Source organism: Pagrus pagrus (genome assembly GCF_965226575.1).
Source record: "Pagrus pagrus genome assembly, chromosome: 3".
NCBI classification, from domain to species: Eukaryota; Metazoa; Chordata; class Actinopteri; order Spariformes; family Sparidae; genus Pagrus; species Pagrus pagrus.
Window position 1 is genome coordinate 9,884,322 of NC_140187.1, and position 19,368 is coordinate 9,903,689.

Here is a 19,368-nt window from a genome sequence, read left to right on the forward strand (position 1 = left end):
TCATGTGACTGCAGCTACGGCCACATGTCCAGTATGATCAAACTGGACATAAGACAAATGTCAAAACTTAATCCCTTGAAATTCGTTGGGTTGGAAGCAGGGTCAATATTACGAATCATTAAAGTAAAAATAGTTGTTATTTCCCAAAGGCAATTAAGCTCTAAACTCTTAACTGTGAGTATGTTAATGTGCGAAGAGGCTGCAGTGCTTATCACATGTTGGTCCACATCTCAGGCAGTGATGAACCTGTGATGATGATGATGATGATGTGGGGTTGGAATTGCATCTTCTGCAGTCGTGTGTGTGTATATGGATGATTCAGATGTGATGTGTCTGGGGATGTTCTGATTCTGTTTTCTTCTTGTTGTCAACAAATCACATCAAAAGACCAAAACCAGGGCACCCTGGTAGCTCATCTGAGCGTGCAGTCCATGTGTGGAGGCTGAGTCCTCAGCAGCGGCCCAGTTTTGATTCCCACCTGTGGCCCCTTTGCTGTGTGTAAAGTTTCAACATATCCGTGGTTTGCAGAAAACCACTTGCAATTGTGTTGGGGTATTTAATGTCCCTTTACTTCTCTCTCCAAACTTTACATAACCTCACTGACGAGCAGATCCATACAATCCAAGTCTCTGGATGCCTTGGGATCCCAAAAATATTCACCCCCTTGATGCATGGTCCAGCTTGTGCACCCACTTTAGACAGGGTGCAATGCGAGCTGTATGGAGCCATTTTGTGGGTTGTTGTTTTTTTACATTTTAAAATTGAATTGTTTAGGAGAATGCTGCGACGCTGTTTTGCTGTGAAGCTCTAGAAATGTTTTTGTGGACTACAAAACTTTATCCAACTTTCGTCGGCATGAGAGTGAATAAATAATGACTGCATTTTTATTTTTGGGCGAACTTATCCTTTAAATCTAAGCTTCAAACAGGAGGAAGTTGGACAAACTGATCAGGAATGCTGACTTTAGTGCTCAGGTGTTTTTTATACTCCACAGAGGAGGTGGGAGAGAAGAGAATTACAGCCCAGAGTTAATCCCATGTAGGATGTTACGTTATATGTAGTGTTTACTTCCATATCTACATATTTCAAGATGGGGAAAATTTATGGAACCGTTTACGGGTAAAATTACCAGATGGGAATGTGGGTTTTTGGCTAATCCAGCGAAAGGAACATCTCATATATCAAGGTACTTCATCACATTCCTAAAAGAGTTATAGAAATGCTGCTCATTGATTTGCAGCATTGCGCACGATGGCCCAAACCAGCAGAAGATTCAGTATTAAAGTGAAAGCTGTAGTATGAATGATACATTCAATTTTCATGCTAGACTACCCAACCCCTCTCTTCATTCTTCAATCTCCACTGCCCTCAGTGAAGGTAATAATGGTGAACATCTGGTGTCTTTTACTGCTGCACAGCTCATTACCCCGTCCTCTCTCTGCTGCCATGTATGCAGTAATATGCTTCCATCCAATTAATTGACACTTTTAAATGTGTGCCCGTCTGAATTCAGGATAAACCAGGTCAGCGACAGTGTGCTGCGACCGGTGGGCTAAAATAAAGGTAGGTGACACACTCACTGTGGCACAGCACATGAAGACGATGATGAAAGTCCCGATGACACCTCCGATTCCCACCAGCCAGGTCATCCTGAGGAAGAGGATCACACCGAAGATGTTCTGGATGCACGGCAGGTAGACGCCCATCAGAGTGCCGAGCTGGGGGGCCTGGAAGAGGATGAGGAGGGAGGTTACTCAAACTTGTGAAGATTTCATGGATGAAAGAGGTTAATAAATAAGCTTCATTTGCAACACAATAAGTTGTCATGATTGTTGTGTTTTCTCCTGCATTTCCCAGACAGGCTTGTTATACAGAAGGGAATTTCAGGTATTTATTTATTATCACTCATCAATCAGAAAGTACTTCAAACAGCAGACATCACAAGACACATCACATTTTTTTAGGAATAAAATAAAATGTATATACAAAAATACAAATCGGGCTATGAATGATACCTGAACAAACCCCTCTGTAAAGTCCTTTAGGTTATAGAAAGGCATATAACTGTAAAGGTTGGTGTAAAGGTTAGATTTCTGGTTCAGAGTATGAGAACTCAAAAAAACCCCAAAAACTTAAAGACATGCATTGTAAAACACATGAACAGGTGAACAGGTATCGAGAACAGGTAAAAATGTAAGCTTACAGGCCAAGATATGACCATGAACATGTATTTTGGATGTTTCCCTCCCACTTCTCTGTAAGAAGACGTGTTATGAAAACACAATGTTTTCACCTGTCGCGTCTCCCCTTAATGTTGAATCTCTGACGGCTATCAGACCACAGGAGGTAAATGCTTAGCTTAGAATCGCTTGCTTATTCGTCTGACACACCAGATGTGCAGCACTCGCTGAATGACTCCCGCTTCACTTTGGCCGTCTAAGTGAATCAATGAAAGTCAACACAGCAGCCGTGCATGCTGGGAGTCACAGTGTGCATATTTGCTTGTAGTTTCTTTGCCTTTTTTTCCCCTCAGAGGGTGACGTGAAAAGAAAACAGAACACAGAGACAATACAGTCTACAGATGGCCACAGTGCCATCGAGGCAAAACAGACATTTACTTGTAGGACTTCACAGATTGTTACTTTCAAAGGCCCAATTTGTAATTTTAATATGGTGCTCAGGGATTGAAGTAGCTGCTGTTGCGACATTACTAAAGTTTTCATTTTTTATTTATTGCTAACGTGTGTTTTCTACAGAATAATGTCAGCGTTAACAGATTCTTTGTTTCTCTCCTTGTTATTGTTCCTCCTAATATGAATTTTGACCTTGCAAGTTATTTCATTATCTAAAAACTTAAATGATTCTGTTGCCTCCATCTACATCATCTGACAAATTGCACCTTTTAATAGCTGTTTTATAATTTCAGGGTTTTCCATATTGCTTTCTGTAAATCCTTTGTTGATCTTCAGAACAATACTTCCTTTCGAGTCAAGGAAACAAAGAAAACTCTGAGAACAGGAGGCAGCAGAGGGACCAATCTTCTCAATGGATGGATGGATATTATTCTATTTCTTTTCAGGCTCCTTGCAGTGGATTTGTTCTCGTTGTTTTTGCTGCAGTGCTGTCCCTGGTGTGGATCAGTGGACAAAGAGAGAGCTGCTCTGAACGTCCTCATACAGAACCGGAATCAGCTTCAAGGCCGATCCATCGAAGGCAATTACTGACACTTTGAGACTGAAGATGTATTTTGTCGCACTTCACGTTGATTAATAGCTGGTTTCTTTTCCTGAAGGTTTTAAGGAGTGTGTGTTTGTACGCACCTATTTACTTGTGTACCGTTTATGCATGTGCGTGTGTGCACCAATGTGATGGCATGTATTAAATCTGAAGGACACATCAGCTGACCCTGTACATAATAGAGAAATATTCATTTCCTGCTCAAGGACAGCTCGGCCAATGAAGGGTAATTATGCCGATATCAAGCCATGACCCATTTTACCAAGCGAGAGCACAGACCTTAACTGTCACATCATTACATCACAGATGCTGCATCTCTGCGCTTAAATGCAGACAAACAGGATGAATAGAAAGCTGATTAGCTGTGGTTTATGTCAGTTAAGATGTTATTACAAGTGAGGATTTGTCACAAAAAACGGTGTTTATTCCTCAGATTGGAAACAAAATGGAGCCGGACGACAAGGATTCATCTCATATGAGCAGTTTCAGCAAAATAAGGATTAGGATCTGTGTTATTTAGTCGAGCTGTTTGTTGTGTTATTTCAGTTCGGTCTACCAAACGCTTTTTTTAGAATATCGTTGAACTACTAAATTGTACATTTTTTAGATATTGTTCTGAGTTGTGTCTTGGATGGATGCCTGTGTAGAGTGTTTCAACTTCCTGCTTCAGTGCCTGCTATTTTTCTTTGTCTGTAGCTAACAAGAACAAACTCAGTAAGATTGTTAAAATGTCTAGCAGTCAATAACAACACAGAATGTCACTGCTTTGAGAGACCCGAGTGGCTGTTTTGTTTCTATCATTCATGGTTTCAACATTTGCTGGTGTGAAACCACGAGATATTTTTTAACTAGGGACCACGTGTTTTAGCATTTTCAACAATGCACCACTGGGTATTTTTAAGGAGACCTTGGGACAATTTCCAGCTGTGTTTGTGGCAACAATAACCAGATATTTTTGACAAGACTTTGGGACATGTGAAGCCAGGTTTTGGTATTTTAAGCCAAAACACGATTTGTTCCTAAACCTGGTTTTTGTGCCCAAACCTAATCAGATCAAAAGCACACCATCATTTAGACATAAAATATAAAACGGAACCTAAAGAAATGCAAAGACGTAACTTAAAGAAATGTAAAGTTTCTAGATATCCATGGTTTGCAGGCAATAGGCGATAGGGTTGTATAAACAGTGTCTGCATGAAGCAATTTGTCAATTTGTTTTGGTTCTGCTCATGGTCACAATTCTTTAAAAGCCAAATCTAATTAAATTAACTTTTACATTTATGTGAAAAAAGCCTATTGCAGACTCTTGAAACTGTCAAATATTGACATCAAGCTCAAAGACTAATATCAGTCAGAAAGCTTTTATCTTGTCTTATGTCTCCAGAATCCATCATAAAATAATGATTTGCTTTGGAAAGTACCTCTAACACTCAGTGAGGGCTACTAATATATTTCTTTAAAAGTGCTTCACTCTAACAGGATGGACACTACACAAGATGGAGGAGTTCAAACGCAGCCCTGCACTGGGAAGCGACAGCAGATGCAGAATTCATAAACCAGACTTTTAATCAAATCATCCTGACAAGTGGCTGACATCAAATGAATAATATTGTGTGTGATGCTACAGTATGTGATTTGTTTGGAGAGGCTCGCTTTCCAGCATTAATAATGCACTGTTTGCCGGGCGGAGAGGAGAGAGCAGGAGAGAGACGCAGAGAGAGAGAGAGAGCAAGTCCAAACAGGACCAGCAAATATAATTATCTTCTAATTTCCTTCAGATAAACAACAGAGCAAGAGCTCACACTCAGAACTGTAATTAGCGAGCTTATCACTTTGGAAACCTGGCTGTGAAGAGCGGCAAATGGTTTATGAACATGTCAAATTGAATCATATCATATCCTATATCATATCATATCATATCATATCATATCATATCATATCATGTGGTACAGTATGTGCACATATACGGCATCACTTATTGTGCTACATCTTCACTTGATTATGACAGTAATGCAACATGATATGCAGGAGCCTGACATGTATGTACTCAGGCAGTTAGCTATAAACATGTAGTCTGCACCATCTGTCAGAAAAACTGTGAAAAAGAAAAACTGGATCAGGTGTCATATCTATTTAAAATGTCAAACTGTACCTTATATGATCTCCATTTTAACATCGCAACACTTTAGGTTTTCAAATATATCAAGATAAAATACAAAAGACTGCTATGAGATAATGCATTTGATACAAGTAGTTGATGTGATTTAATAAATATAAATAGGCTGATATTATTATGTTTGAGCCATCTAGTAGCCTCAATATGGGCTGGATTTTGTGGGGCCAGTTTTTGAATAGGGACAGACAGGAGCTCTGCAATTAAAATAAAGTTGTCACTTTGTGTTATTTAGTTTATCATTCAAGTAACTAGGTGTTTACTGTATCCGTTATTTTTATTTCTTGTATAGCTTATTCTGATTTTGCAAGTCAGTGGGTTTGTTTTGTTTGAAAAAACATCCAACAAATATCACACATTATTAATGCTAACCTGATAATCAATTAAGGCAGCCAACTATCAACTGAAGAAATTGCTTAAATTAGCATCCTGAGTGACGATGCATTTATCACATGTGCATATAGTTTCTCCACAGGAGAGCTGACATGAAACCTACCACCTTGCCTCTTCTACATCTTAATCCTCGCAGCGGGGAACCTCTCAACCTTCAGCCTCATTGTGCTTTAATCAAAGATCCACATCGAGGCCTCCACAGGAGAACAAACCTCGTCCATCTCTGTCACCTCCCCCGCTATATGATAATCATGTGCACAGTTTGTCTGTTGTCTAAGCTATGCAAATGAGCTTGTGACTCACTGCGACTGTGCCCTTCAGTGTGTGGCGAAGAGGATTTTTCATCATCTGCTTGTCAAGGATCTTAATAAAGTTTTTTTTAACGAATACTGAAACCCTGAATGGGATTCTATGTTTAAAACGACATTTGTATTATATGAGTATTTTTTGCTCCCTCTGTGCATATCGGCCAAATTGTGTTTTTAAACGTCTGCATCGACCCAGAATTTCACAATCGCAGCATCTCTCATAATTTAATTGGTTCTCGTCTAATCTGAAAGTGACCAAACATGCTTCCACCTTTTTTCACCTCCAAAATTATTTCTTTTTCATGTCTCCCAGCCCACCCAGTAGCACTGCTGTAATTAAAAAAAAGACGGAGTTTCCATTGACAGGTCCTTCAGGGACTCTGTGTGTAATGTACATTAGCAGTCTGGGGTTGCAGGTAGAAAGGTTCCCCTGCAATCAGCACTTTGTTGTTCGGCTTCAAAACTGCTGCTGCAGCAGAAAGCGGTTTGAGGTCAGTTTGTAATAACAAGTAAGTTATTAGAGGAAAACCTGTGAGCATTTACATACTGTGGTGTACAATAGCAGATGTAACACCTTCAAGAGGATGATGGTCTGTTCAAGGTGGGTGATTCTAATTAAAATGGATCTCTGAAACAATGACTTTGTTTTGAAGTCAAAAAGGTGACGTGTTCCTTTATTTGGACGAATCTTATGAATAAATCATTTCAACAGATGAAAACAGAGAAAGAGAAAGAGTCAAAAATAGCAAAGATAAAAGTAATGCTTTGTAAATTTAAATAGTACGTTGAGGTTAGATGGCAGGATCCAAAAAAGATAACATCTGTGCATCTTTCACCCCTGATTGTTTCATATATATCTGTAGACTTGGAAAAAGGCATCTGAAAATAATGATTACAGATTACACTAATCGGCCCTAAAACGTGTGTAAATACTGTTCAGTATTACAGCACAAAGGTGTTTACGCGCCACAACACTCCACAGGAGAGCAACATAACCAAAGTAGGCAATAACCCTCTCCAGACTGCAAAATGCCATTTTCCCCGCCTGCTCTCCCACACAATGGAGAGCCACAATCAAGCAGGCCTCGTATGTTGGCTGCTGTGTCTGCGGCAGCTCACAGCTGAGTGATAAATTATAATCCAGATTCAACAATAGGCGGGCTTTGAAACACAGTGTTTGTCTGCTAGAAATCCTGGGTGTTACATAAGATGTACAGACACAGATAATAGATAGTGAGAGGGCTTACACCGAGTCTGAGAACCTGAACATGATAAAACACCTCTGTGGGTTTGGTAAACAGCCACCAAGATGAAAATATCTGGTGATCTAATGGATGCTTCTAATGACTCTATATTGAGAAAATGCCTAAAACAGATGAAACGCTTGTGTATGCATTGATTCAAGGACCCTATTGGGGGAAAAAGGCCGGCCGTTTATTGAAAGTGTCGCTTTTCTATTTTCATTCAATTGGTGCCTCATTTGTTCATTTGTGGACGAGGATTGCAGTCCCGACCAGCGCCTGCTCTGAAACACACACACACACACACACACACACACGGGCAGAATGAGTGTCTGTTTAATGGGCTGGGAGCCGGCAGAGTGATTTCCCCGGAGAGCGGGCCACGGCGAGCAAAGGCAACGCTCACTGCTGCAGAGCCACAGGTAGGCCAGTGTGGCACCACTGAACTAGGAAGGAACAGCTGCACCCTGACCCCCCTGGGAAGTGCAGTCAGCCCACTGAATGGATGGCTCAGGTGTGTTAGATGCACAACAGGACCTTTCGATGCATCTGCCGTGGCACCTACTTCAGATTCAGCTGCCTCCTGCTGCCCTACCACTCACCACTAGCCCCTCACCAGGCTCAGTCTCTCCAGCCTCTCCATTCATCAGGATCCACTGAGATCTGCGACCGCACTGATTTTGTGCTTTTCAAAATCCAAGTTTAAGCTTTCCTGACAAGAGAGTTCTTGTGGTTGTAATTACTGTCCTCTCAATGTAAACAATGTGGGGTTGTTTTACTGTTGCAGATCCTCTAATGCCCTGGAAAACACTGCCTGCATGAGCAGCACGTCATCTAGAGATTTAGAGTCTCGCCTGTTTTGTCTCTTATTTTGGCTAATAATTCACACTCAAAATAAGTGTATGGAGGTGGAGAGAGAGTCTGCACAATAAAAAAAAAAAGTGTACAAAAAGAACAATTACTATCACCTACTCAATTACTTGTGAAAAGGCAACCAGATGGCCTCATAAACAAAAGATGCACAAAGCCGAGCATCTTCGCTGGATTATACAGATGATATTTTCATATGTGTATTTTTAACACAATATCAATATCCAGTTTTTAATATCAGTTATTGTGAATATCACTATATTGCGACACCCCTGGTTCAGTGGCAACATCTTTAAATCCTTCCTGATCATTACTCATTAGTTTTAGTAGTATAAACTTAACCAAACCTTAACCTGAGAGAAAATTCTCACATGAGGTGATACAACTGATTTTTGCTGGTTTGTAATAAAGATGTTATATACAACATTCAGCAACATCTCGTCATTTCAACATACGCAAAACAAATTCATAGTATTGGTAACAGCTAATTGGCTACCATGGCTAGCCTGTAAAGTTGTGTAACTTACTTACACGTCCAGAAAAGGAAAAACCAGCTCTGAGTTAAGTTGAAGGCTTTTAGCAGCCTGTAGCAGGTAGCAGGTAGCAAAAAGCTGTTTGCTGCTATATTTATGTTAAAATCTCATCTCCAGAACCTTTAAAGACTTGTTTTTTTATTCCAAAACACTTCTTTCCTAAAAATCTTTTATACCTACCTCAAAGACTGTTGTTTCAAACTGTATATTATTTGGCATAAACTGTATTGATCATTGTTTTCCCTCCCTTCTCTTCTCTCATACCCCCCGCAGTTATATTCTGACCCTTCTGTGGACACCACCTGAACTGCTGAGGCTAGCAAAGCAGCACTTTCTCCCTGCTACACATCAGAGTTTGGAGGAGAGAAGAGTTAAAAAGAGGAAGGTGAAAACAACTTCACATCCTCGGCTACAGTAGCTGCAGGGGAGCTGAAATGAAAGAGGGCAGAGGAGTAGGGGGAGGAATGGGGGGAGGCCACATACATCTGAAAGAAGTTGCAAGGAGAGGAAAGGAAACGTCCAGGCCCTCAGGCTCTGGGACACCCTGCCAACCTGCTTAGGCTGGCAGAACCAGTGTCGTCTTCTAAATCACTTCTTACAGGGTTTTTTAAGAATCCTCTCCAGCAGGACCAGAATCTACTGCACATTGAAAACCCTCTGGTCCAATGCTTATTAATTCCTTATCAGAGCTGCATCTGTCGTTGGAGGCCAGCTGATCGCAATATGCAAAAATTATTGTGGGATCACATTACTGACATCATGAAATGTTCGATGGAATTACACCAATACATCTAGGAGTCTAGGAGTCTACTGTAGGAGGGAGGAGAGGAGGGAAAGACAGAGGACACAAGACAAGGAGAATAAACAAAATGTAAGGAGAGCATAGAAACAAAAAAGAGGAGATGGGAGGAGAGGAGAGGAGGAGGAAAGAGAGGAGAGGAGAGGAGAGGAGAGGAGAGGAGAGGAGAAGGAGAAGGAGAAGGAGAAGGAGAAGGAGAAGGAGAAGGAGAAGGAGAGGAGGTAAGCACACTAAGTTTTGGAGGAAGAGACAGAGGCATGAACTGGAGCAGATGAGGCAGAGGGAGTGTGAGGAGAGGGGAGGCTAATGACAGAGAGGGAGGCAGTCTGGGAGCTTGTAACGCCATCGCCACGCTCTGCTGGCCAAACAGGAGCTGATAGGGCAAATGTGTTTCTGCTCAGGTGTGCTGAATTATTAAACAGACAGCGAACAGGAGAGGCCAGCGAACATCAGCCTCCATGACCGGCTGTGGATGAACCAGTCACTCAGCGGTCAACACTGCATGTGTGTGCGAAAGTGTTATCCACTGGTAATCTGTAAAACACTGACTGTTAACGTCCTCTGTGGTGCCGAAGGCTCACCGCCTCGAAATAGCGGCTACATGTGTTACTAGAATATTCTAGGTTAAAAGACTCCACAAAGCCTCATGTGTTCCCCCCAGCTGTGAAACCTCCATTCAGCCGCACGCTCACGTTTAAGGCTGAAAGTCTCCTTATCTACTAATGCACATGTGCTGCTCAACAGAAGCTACACTGAGTCTCTTGCTCCCTGAAATTCAGGTCAGCAGCCCTGAAAATGTATTCTACACGGCAGAAACCTGTCTACAAATGAGCAAAATACTGTTTAATCGGGAAAAATGTATTTCATATGTATTGAAATGTTGTTTTAGTGTTATCCCAAATGACACAGGTTCTGTTTAGGGTCTTCCTGTTTGTGTACCATCATGTCTGATAATACGTTGAATTAAAATGCCCCATATTGCTTCAGATTGCTTGTTATCCTGGATGACACTGGCTGACTGCCAGTTTTGGGACAAAATGCTCCAGAGCATCACAATCAACTGGAAGTGATATTTTTTGTAATATTTAAATATTTCACTGGCAGCACTCACTGGCAGAGATTTCAATTTTGACACTTTGTTGTGGCTCTTTTGCATTTCATCATGAGGTCTGGACATTTATCAGGTATGACATTTTGTGACAATAATGTCTAATGCTGTAATTCTAAAACTTTGTAATACCCTCAATACATTTTCATATCATTCGATAAACAGAGACTAATGGTACATCTTAATACAATCTAGAAAACTTTAGAAATACAGTTAAAAAGTTCCTAAACCTAGATTATTTGTTTGTTTTTCTACTTGGCAAAACCAAGTTTGATGTGTAATGGAAAATGTGCTTGACAGGACTTTCTTGAACTAGTCATAATAAGTTTTAGACGATTAAAGCTGCCGTAAATGACATATTTTAATAAAACAGGTATTAAATAGCTCTTTATTCCAACAGTAATCACTGTTACAGAGTGTTCGGTCAGTAACCCATGTCTCTCTTCCCTCTGCTCATGCAGTAAACGAGAAAAGAAATGTTCTGGTGTCCCTGCCCACTTCATCCAATGCTTACAGCAGCTTACAGACACTTTATAACTAGCAGCATTAATTAATGGTAAATTGATAGTTAATTAAACTTTAGGTAATGCTAATTTCACTGTTTACAAACAACAAAATGCTTTATCAATCATTTAGATAGGTGGCTGTGGCTCAGGGGTAGAGCCAGCATCTTGTTATCGGAAGGTCGCTGGTTCGATTCCCTTGGTCTGCATGTCGAAGTGTCCTTGGGCAAGATACTGAACCCCAAACTGCTCCTGATGTACTGGCCGGCACCTTGCATGGCAGCCACCGCCATCAGTGTATGAATGTATGTATGAATAACTGTAAGTCGCTTTGGACAAAAGCGTCTGCTAAACGCCGTAGATGTAAATTTATTAACCTGTTGTTGAGGGTAAAGTTGCAACTATTGTTTATAAACCTTTGTAAATGTTATTAAACACTTTACAGATACTTTATAAACACAATCTGATGTTATAAACCTTCACAAATGCTTAATAAATGGTTTATAAAGCATTTCATCATTTGTTAGTAGTGAAATAACTATACGCTAAACTTTTATTAACTATAAATTTATCATTTATTAATGATGATTATTAAAACTTGTTACCTGAATTATTAGCAAATTGATTATTTTTCTAGCAGAAATGTCCAAAATGGGTTTATTCCAGCTTCTAAGCTGAGGATTTTCTTTTAATATGTTTAAAATTTTAGACTTTTGCTCTGACTAAATGATTGATAATGAAAATAATGATCAACTGCTGCTCTACACTATAGAATAAAATGCCTGTTAGCTTGCTGGACGAAACATGAGCTTAGAAATTCCCGTTAACTCTTCTGTGAACTAATGTGCACCCGGCTGTAATATATAACATGACCTGACATTAATCAGGGTACATCCTTCAGAAGGATGCGTATAGGAATACTGATCTGATGCATCGGTCTAATGAAAGAGAGAGGGAGCCACGGGGAGAGGAGGGTGAGGTCAAAGATAAGAGCATGGATTATAAAACACCTTGAGGAGAAACAACATTTATGTGAAGGAACATTAGCGCCGTAAAAAGCAGCGACGGAGAGCGTATGGAATGATGTTCCTGTAATTCTTGGCAAGAGCACTCGACTAGAAAATTACCTGAATAAAAGCAAAGACGTTCATGGTTTGTGTTGGGTTTGGTTCGGCCAATTCACATGACATTATAGAGCAGATACTGTCTTATATGGTATGCTGGATTTGATGAGACAAACAAAGCAGCATGACGTTATTGTTAACGGACCATCACCTCAGCTTAATTTACTATTAAGACTAAAAGCCAAGTCAGACATTATGGCATTGTTACAGACACAGATTCTAAGTTAAGCAGCCACATCAAGGCAATAACTAAATCATCCTTTTATCATCTAAGACAAACAGGAAGAAGTAAAAGTCTGACGTCCAGACAAGATTTAAGAAGGCCAGCGGGTTGCACTCTCAATAAAGTTAATTAGACGACAGCAGCAGAATCAGGCCGTCAGATTTCCAATAAGAACCAGGAGAACTAAACATTTTATTAGCTACTAAACAAACAAAGTTCTGTTGTATTAAAAAACGCACTATTTGCCAAAACAAATGTCTTATGATTACAAATATAGAGCTAACAGGTCTCTCAGATATATGGGAACCAACACGGCAAAGGTGCAAAAGTGAAATTCCAGTATTTTTAAATCTGAGCTTTATATTTACATGTTTTGGTGTGTAAATGCTTCAAACTTACTAAAGGTTTTGGAGTCGGTCCAGCAGATCAACTAAGCTTGCAGACATAATCGTTTGGGGCGACTCAGACTGTCAAAGTTATGTCCATTATTCTGACAACATTACGGAAGTGATTCAGACGGAGACAGACCTCTTTGTTAAACAATGAGATCCTTTTTGTAACCAGACACACAAGTCTGGTTCAAGGAGAAGACTTGCTTTCATATCTTGCGAGATGTGGGTTGTTGCAGGTGGAAATGTGAGCCAGGGTTGGAGAGAGGAGCTTGGAGTTTACCGAGAGGAGGAACTGCCAGCAAGGATTTATTTCATGGCTAATTACAGTCATGACTTAATAGTTAACTAATTTTGATCTAGATGAGGCAACAGCTCTAACAACTCACCTCTCACGAGATTTCAGAGTGAGACTTGACCTTGAACGAGACTTGTGTTTCTGGTTACAAAGAATATCTTATTATTTAAGGAATTGTTTCTGCAATGTATATATAATACTAATAGCAACCTCAGCCTGAAGATTTCCCTCTCTGTTTCTAAACTTGCATTTTCTGACTTTTTTGGCCACTTGGTGGCAGCGCTGCGAATGTGAAAACAACACTGACATACTGTCACCTAATGACGCTGATACACTGAATGTGTTTGCAAAGAGCAGATTCATCCAGCAGAGACAGGGCAGCATAAGCATTCATTTGGGGTCAATGTAAGTCTAATATTTTATCTCCTTTTAGCTCTGTTTCGGTCTTCACCAACTCCTGAGGGAAATTTTTGGTTCTTTATCTGCTAAATCCTCCACTACGTTCACTAGCTAGGTGCTATTTATTTCTGTCTGTGGTTTAATGCAGATAGTGTACAATTGTTTTTGGTATAAACAGCTACAGTTAAGCTGAGGTCCAGAAACTAAAACAATGAGCTAAAATGCTGCAAAGACCTGAGGGGAACCGCAGAGTCAGGTGATAATTATTTGTGGGTTTAACAAGCAACCACTTTCACATACAGGTAGTAAATTTCCCCCATTGATATGAAATACTAATTCTACAGCCACTTAAAATGCTGTTCTAATGCATTGCTTTGCCTTAAGTAAAACAATGAAAGGTGCTGTTCGAAATAAACTCGCCTTTTAAGTCAGATTTCAAACGACCGAGGTCAGGGAGGAGAAAATTGCTGGCAGATTATCGGTGACTGGTTTCCATCGTAACCTGCGCGACCTCCAGACTGCTCCCTCATGTCACATGACAGCCAAATCTGTAATCTTGGCTTTCACACTGCGACAAAAGAAAGCCTGCTGCCTCGCTCTCCTCCTCTCTCACAACTCACTCACTCACTCAAGGGAGCGACGATGAAGGAGATGAAGAGCGAGGAAGGGGAGAGAGGGAGCGGAGCGAGAAACAGAGAGGGAAGGCGATAGGGAGCGAGAGAGAGAGGGGTCGCTGTGTGAGCGATAAAACGCCACAGGCTGCCTTAATGAAAAGCCTCTCATGGCGATGGAGAGATTGCCTGTGGAATGGGTTACTGATTGGAGAAGCAGCAGCTTGGTGTAGCGTGCCGACTAATTAAAGTATTGAAGGGGTTGGGGTGACAGGGGGAAGATTAGACCTGCTCCTAGGGTTAGGAGAGCTGAGGAGAGTCAGACAAATACACCTTACATCTGGGACAACTGGGAGGGATGGGATAATGGGGGAATATACCACGAGCAAACAGATCCACAGTGAGGACAAATTGAACACTGTTGAACTCCCAGGTGGACACTTGAAGCTGCTACCCGTTTTATTTGGACATAACAAAAAGTCACTTTAAAGCCTTAAAGGTTACATCTCTTTCTAGAAACACGGCCACTATTGCATTTCATAGACCATAGACTGTTTTTATGAGGGCTATCTCCTCGGAGGAAAGAAGTGGAAACTGTTCACAGCGAGGTCTGGGGATTATCGTGATAAACAGAGAAATTGTTTCTGGAAAGAGAGGTTGTTGTTGATGTTTTCAAAAGTAATTTGTCAGGCTCGAGGCACGAAACTCAAACACAGATATCTAAAATGCTGTGCAAATAAAAACAAAACAATCTGCATGGCTACATATCACAAGAAGTGAGTGACAAAAATATTGTAGCATGATTTGCTCATCTGGGAAAACTGATCTTTTAAAAATGAATCTTTATTGTGGTTTAATGGCATGTTTTGTGCTCAAATGGACTGATGTCAAACTGTGTGCCATCGAAAGGGGTTAAGCACATCATTGCTGTCTGTCAAATGCTCCTCTACTCTATCTGAGGGTTTACTCTTGACCTTGGAAATGAGAATACAAGTTCAATGAATTCGGGGGGACTTGAATTGAGACTTGACTTTACACCTGACACACAAAACCATAAATGTTGTGGTTTGGGTTTTTTGTCAATCACTTGTTGTTTTATTTTGTAGTTTATATCAGAATGTGTCATGTTTCACTCTCCACTTCCTCTCTTTGTTTGTTTTCCTGCCCTTTTTCTGTGAACACTCATTAGTTAATCTCCCTGTGCCGACAAAGCCCCACCTCGCTTTTTGTTGTTCCAACTTCCTGCCTGAGTTCTGCATTTGGGTCCTCTTTTGATACATGTGACAATAAATATATACCTGCTGGCAGCATAGGGGGAAGGTCAGGTGACCACCACAGTCATTAACTTTATCATCTGGGATCATGACAGTTTGCAAAACATTGCGTAGGGATCCATCCACTAGTATTTGTGACATTTTAGTCTTGGCCAAAGTGGACGACGGACATTGCCATCCTAGCTTGATGTCAGTCACGCAAGCTGCTAGTGAGTGAGCCACGCTGCTAGTGTGGCTAAAAAATCCACACTAAAGTCACGTTAGTGTTGTAAAAAATACCAAAATATCAATACATAATAATTCTGCATATTTTAAACAGTTTAATACACATTTTTTCAAGGTATCGATACACCAGTACTAACTGTGTTTTAACATTAAGAACTGCTTGATGAGATGCAGCTTAAATCCCTAATTAGGAAAAAAAGATTTTTCATTTAATGCAATTTAACAGTTTGTTCGCTCATGCTGTTTTCTATAGCCACAAGTATAAGAAAGATACACATGCGGAAATCAATACAGTCATGAGTTCGACTGTGCCTATAGTCCTTATCTCCACTGTCAGGATCTACTGTATATCTACTGGACTCATCTGGAGTCACAGTGGGGGGAAACTGACAGTTCTTAGACAGGTGCACTGCTATCGAAGGTCATCATCAGTGATTCACTTCAAGGTGAGTAACAAGAAGAAGAAGTGAAACAGACGGGGTCAAAGGTCACAGAAGAGCTGTCAACCTGTCACTGCTGCAGCCTCTCACAGTCTAAACTGTTTGGGGTTTTTTTTACCTCACATGGTCTGCGTGTGGAGTTACAGAGTTGGAAAAATCAGTGTGAAATGTTAAGATCCACACCAGTCGGTCACACTCATTTAAGATGACTTCTTTCATTCTTTGCAATATCATCATCATTATCAGCGTCTCCTCTCATTTCAGCTCTGCCATGCCACGTCTCGCCTTGCTGCTAAAACCACCAACCATTTCCCACAGGATTAATAATGTAGCTGCCGGTCTGTCTATCAAGTGCTGAGAAGAAGAAGAAAAAAAAAAGAAAGTCTGGAAAGTAAACCCCTTCCTGCTGGCATCTCAACAGCCAACAGCAGAAAATACCAAGGGATGATGTGGAAGGAACTCATTAGTGAGTGGCATTTAAGATGCAATCCAGTAACACGAACAGGGGATTTATAATATCAACAGAGAATGATTGACAACTTCTAAACTGGTGCAGTTTTTCTTCCCTTCCACTGAGTGTGTTAACAAAACAATCAAAAACGCTGCGATTAGGGATTCATGATGTAATCTGACAGAAAGTACAAATCTATATTTGGTAACACTTAATGACCGTCCCCTGGTACCAACCATAACAGGCCTCTCGTCAGGTGAACAAGTTGTCCGGGATGCAAATGTAAACCCACAGCAAAGTGATTTATCTCTGCACACTGTGTCGTACTGAGTAAGAGCCTGTTTAGTCATTTGATTTATAGGGAATCATTTGTCATAACTAAAAACCTGCGCCCTTCTGTGCAGACAGCTTAAACTATCGTAACAACATTATTATTTATATAGTCATGAGTAAGTTTGTTCTTTATCAAACCGCTGCAACATGAAACTCCTCTGGAAAGCCGTAGCTGATAACAGTAAGCTGCTTTTAAATGTTTGTACAAACAGATGATAAACACCTCAGCAGTTATAAGCATTATAATGAATCACAGGAATTATGATACACAACGACCCCAGAAAATCTATTAGTGCTTTAGTGTTTACTGCAGCACGCATGAAGCTAATCGTTTGCAGTTTTTATTGATTTACAGTAGAAATACGGGGATTTTAGTAAACAAGAGTGGATCAGTTTCACCGGATTTTCACCCAGACCCGACTGTACATCCTCACGTATCAAGAATGTGCTTTGTTTGTCACTTTACAATACACAAATCACCATAGTTGTATATTATATTATTATACATTATTTGGTCACAAGGTCATGTCAGCCCAAATATGATTAAGCTGATAGAAAAACTGAGATAAAAATGGGAGAAAATATAAATAAGCTGCTGTTAATGTGGCAAAGTTAAACTACTATTTTTTTGTCATGGCAATGCCGTTGCATGCAAATGCAGAGGCCAGCAGAGGAGAGGGGAGAGATCCAGTTTGGGTTTAAGGCTGTTCCTGGCTATCTGGTCGCAGGGAAATAAAGTAGACAAATGGGACTCAAGCTGGCCAAGCAATGGGAAATCAGAGACTGTAGTGCCCACATCTGTACAGAGACCTGTCTCTGCCACAACATCCTGGATCAAGCTGTTGCACTCGATGGGTGGACTGTGCTTTGGGCTGACAGAGGGCAGGACGAGGAGAGGTGGACGCTGTGTTCACATCATTGATGTTTGGTGCTCAGAAAGAGTCAAAGTGGGTGAACAGTGTTTCCCTGATGGCACATTTATAATGTGAGGATGCAGAACACATCACCCATTCACCCCAAGTGTTCATGTATATATACAGTGTGTGCTATGTTTGTGTGGCATGAAGGACTTCACAAACTTTTGTTATGTTATGCAACCCTATGATCCATAATGACAACTAAATCACCTTGAAGCCAGAATTTTGTATCATTATGGGAATTTAAGAGTTAAAGAAAATGAAAATTTTAATTGATTTTTTTTTGACTGATTAACATAATTTCATTGCACTTGTAACTTGCATATATAAAACTTATGTTTATTTACAGAGCCCATTTTAAGAAAAGAGATGCACTTTCTCTGTATGCGATCATTATTCCTATGAACAATTACAATTATCATCTGTTACAGCCCAACACCTGATTAATGTACCCAAATGTAACATAGTGTGTCCAACTGTACTGTCTCCACAATACAGAAAATGCCTATGCATGTTGTATCATACGGATTTATTTATACATGGATTTTGTTTCGTACCTTGACGGGTTTCTTGCGCGATGACTCGGCCTCGTTGTTCTCGGCCTCCTCGTGCTCCTTGCTACCTTGGGGCAGGTTGGAGTAGTTGGCCAGGCTGCTGAGAAGAGACGACACCATGGGGCTGGTGTCCATCTCCTCCTGCAGAGGGACAAACACACACAGGAAGGCCGGGGTCAGTGTTTTCATCAGGCTTTTGAAGGAAGAGATGAGCAAAACCGCGGCTGTGAATTTTAATCTTTTGCTATTAAACTATATTCATATTACACTGTACATGTCAGTTACTGTGCTACACCTTTCTGCAAATTCCAGGCTTGTAGAAAAACAAACACAAGGTGCTTCAACAATAAATAGCTCATTTTCTGGTTTTGTTTTCTTAACCCCACTGAGAGCACAATGTAAATACAGTTGTGCAGAGTTGTGGCAAATTACCTCATTGAAGTTCTTTCCTGTAGCAGTGTGCGGTTTGCTTGCATTAACCTGAAGTTCCCACATGCCCTTCACCCAGTAATTACCCTCATTAATCGATGTCAGAGCCCCTATTCAATCATTGAATTGTGAGAACGAGTGTATCCTGCTTCTCACGATCATGCCCGACTGTGTGCAGAATGTCGGAGCGTACCTCAAACAAGGCCATGTTCTTGCCGTCATACTGCTGGCTCTTCTCTGCGGCAGCATCACTGCTGTTGATGAAGGGGCTGCTCTCCTTGGGGTTACTGTCACCTGGAAGAAAAAGACACACACTTTTAGACTGGACTGAAAGACCACAAAGAAAGGATAATTCAGAAGCCAGACACGAGCTCCTTCATGTCAGAGTAACCTTTTTTTGTACTAAAAAGAACCCCTCAAAAAGAGACAGGCTTTTATTCATTATTTTATTTATTGTTTAAGCCAAAAAAGACACACAGACAGAAAGCTCGACTCGGAGGACGTGTGCCAGGAGAGGAGGGGAGGCTTGTCGTCTC

The 19,368-nt window shown here is 40.7% G+C and overlaps 1 protein-coding gene across 6 annotated transcripts in view; it reads right to left on the minus strand.

The window, feature by feature from the left end:
- slc12a5a (solute carrier family 12 member 5a) overlaps positions 1–19,368 on the minus strand; it is a 157,503-nt gene that overhangs the window by 32,679 nt on the left and 105,456 nt on the right. For all 6 annotated transcript variants that reach the window (XM_084348357.1, XM_084348355.1, XM_084348358.1 and 3 more), the window contains 3 exons: positions 19,026–19,126; positions 18,407–18,544; positions 1,581–1,727 (listed from right to left, as the gene is read on the minus strand). In XM_084348357.1, the coding sequence (XP_084204483.1) occupies positions 1,581–1,727; positions 18,407–18,544; positions 19,026–19,126 (386 nt within the window). The remainder of the gene's footprint in view (positions 1–1,580; positions 1,728–18,406; positions 18,545–19,025; positions 19,127–19,368) is intronic.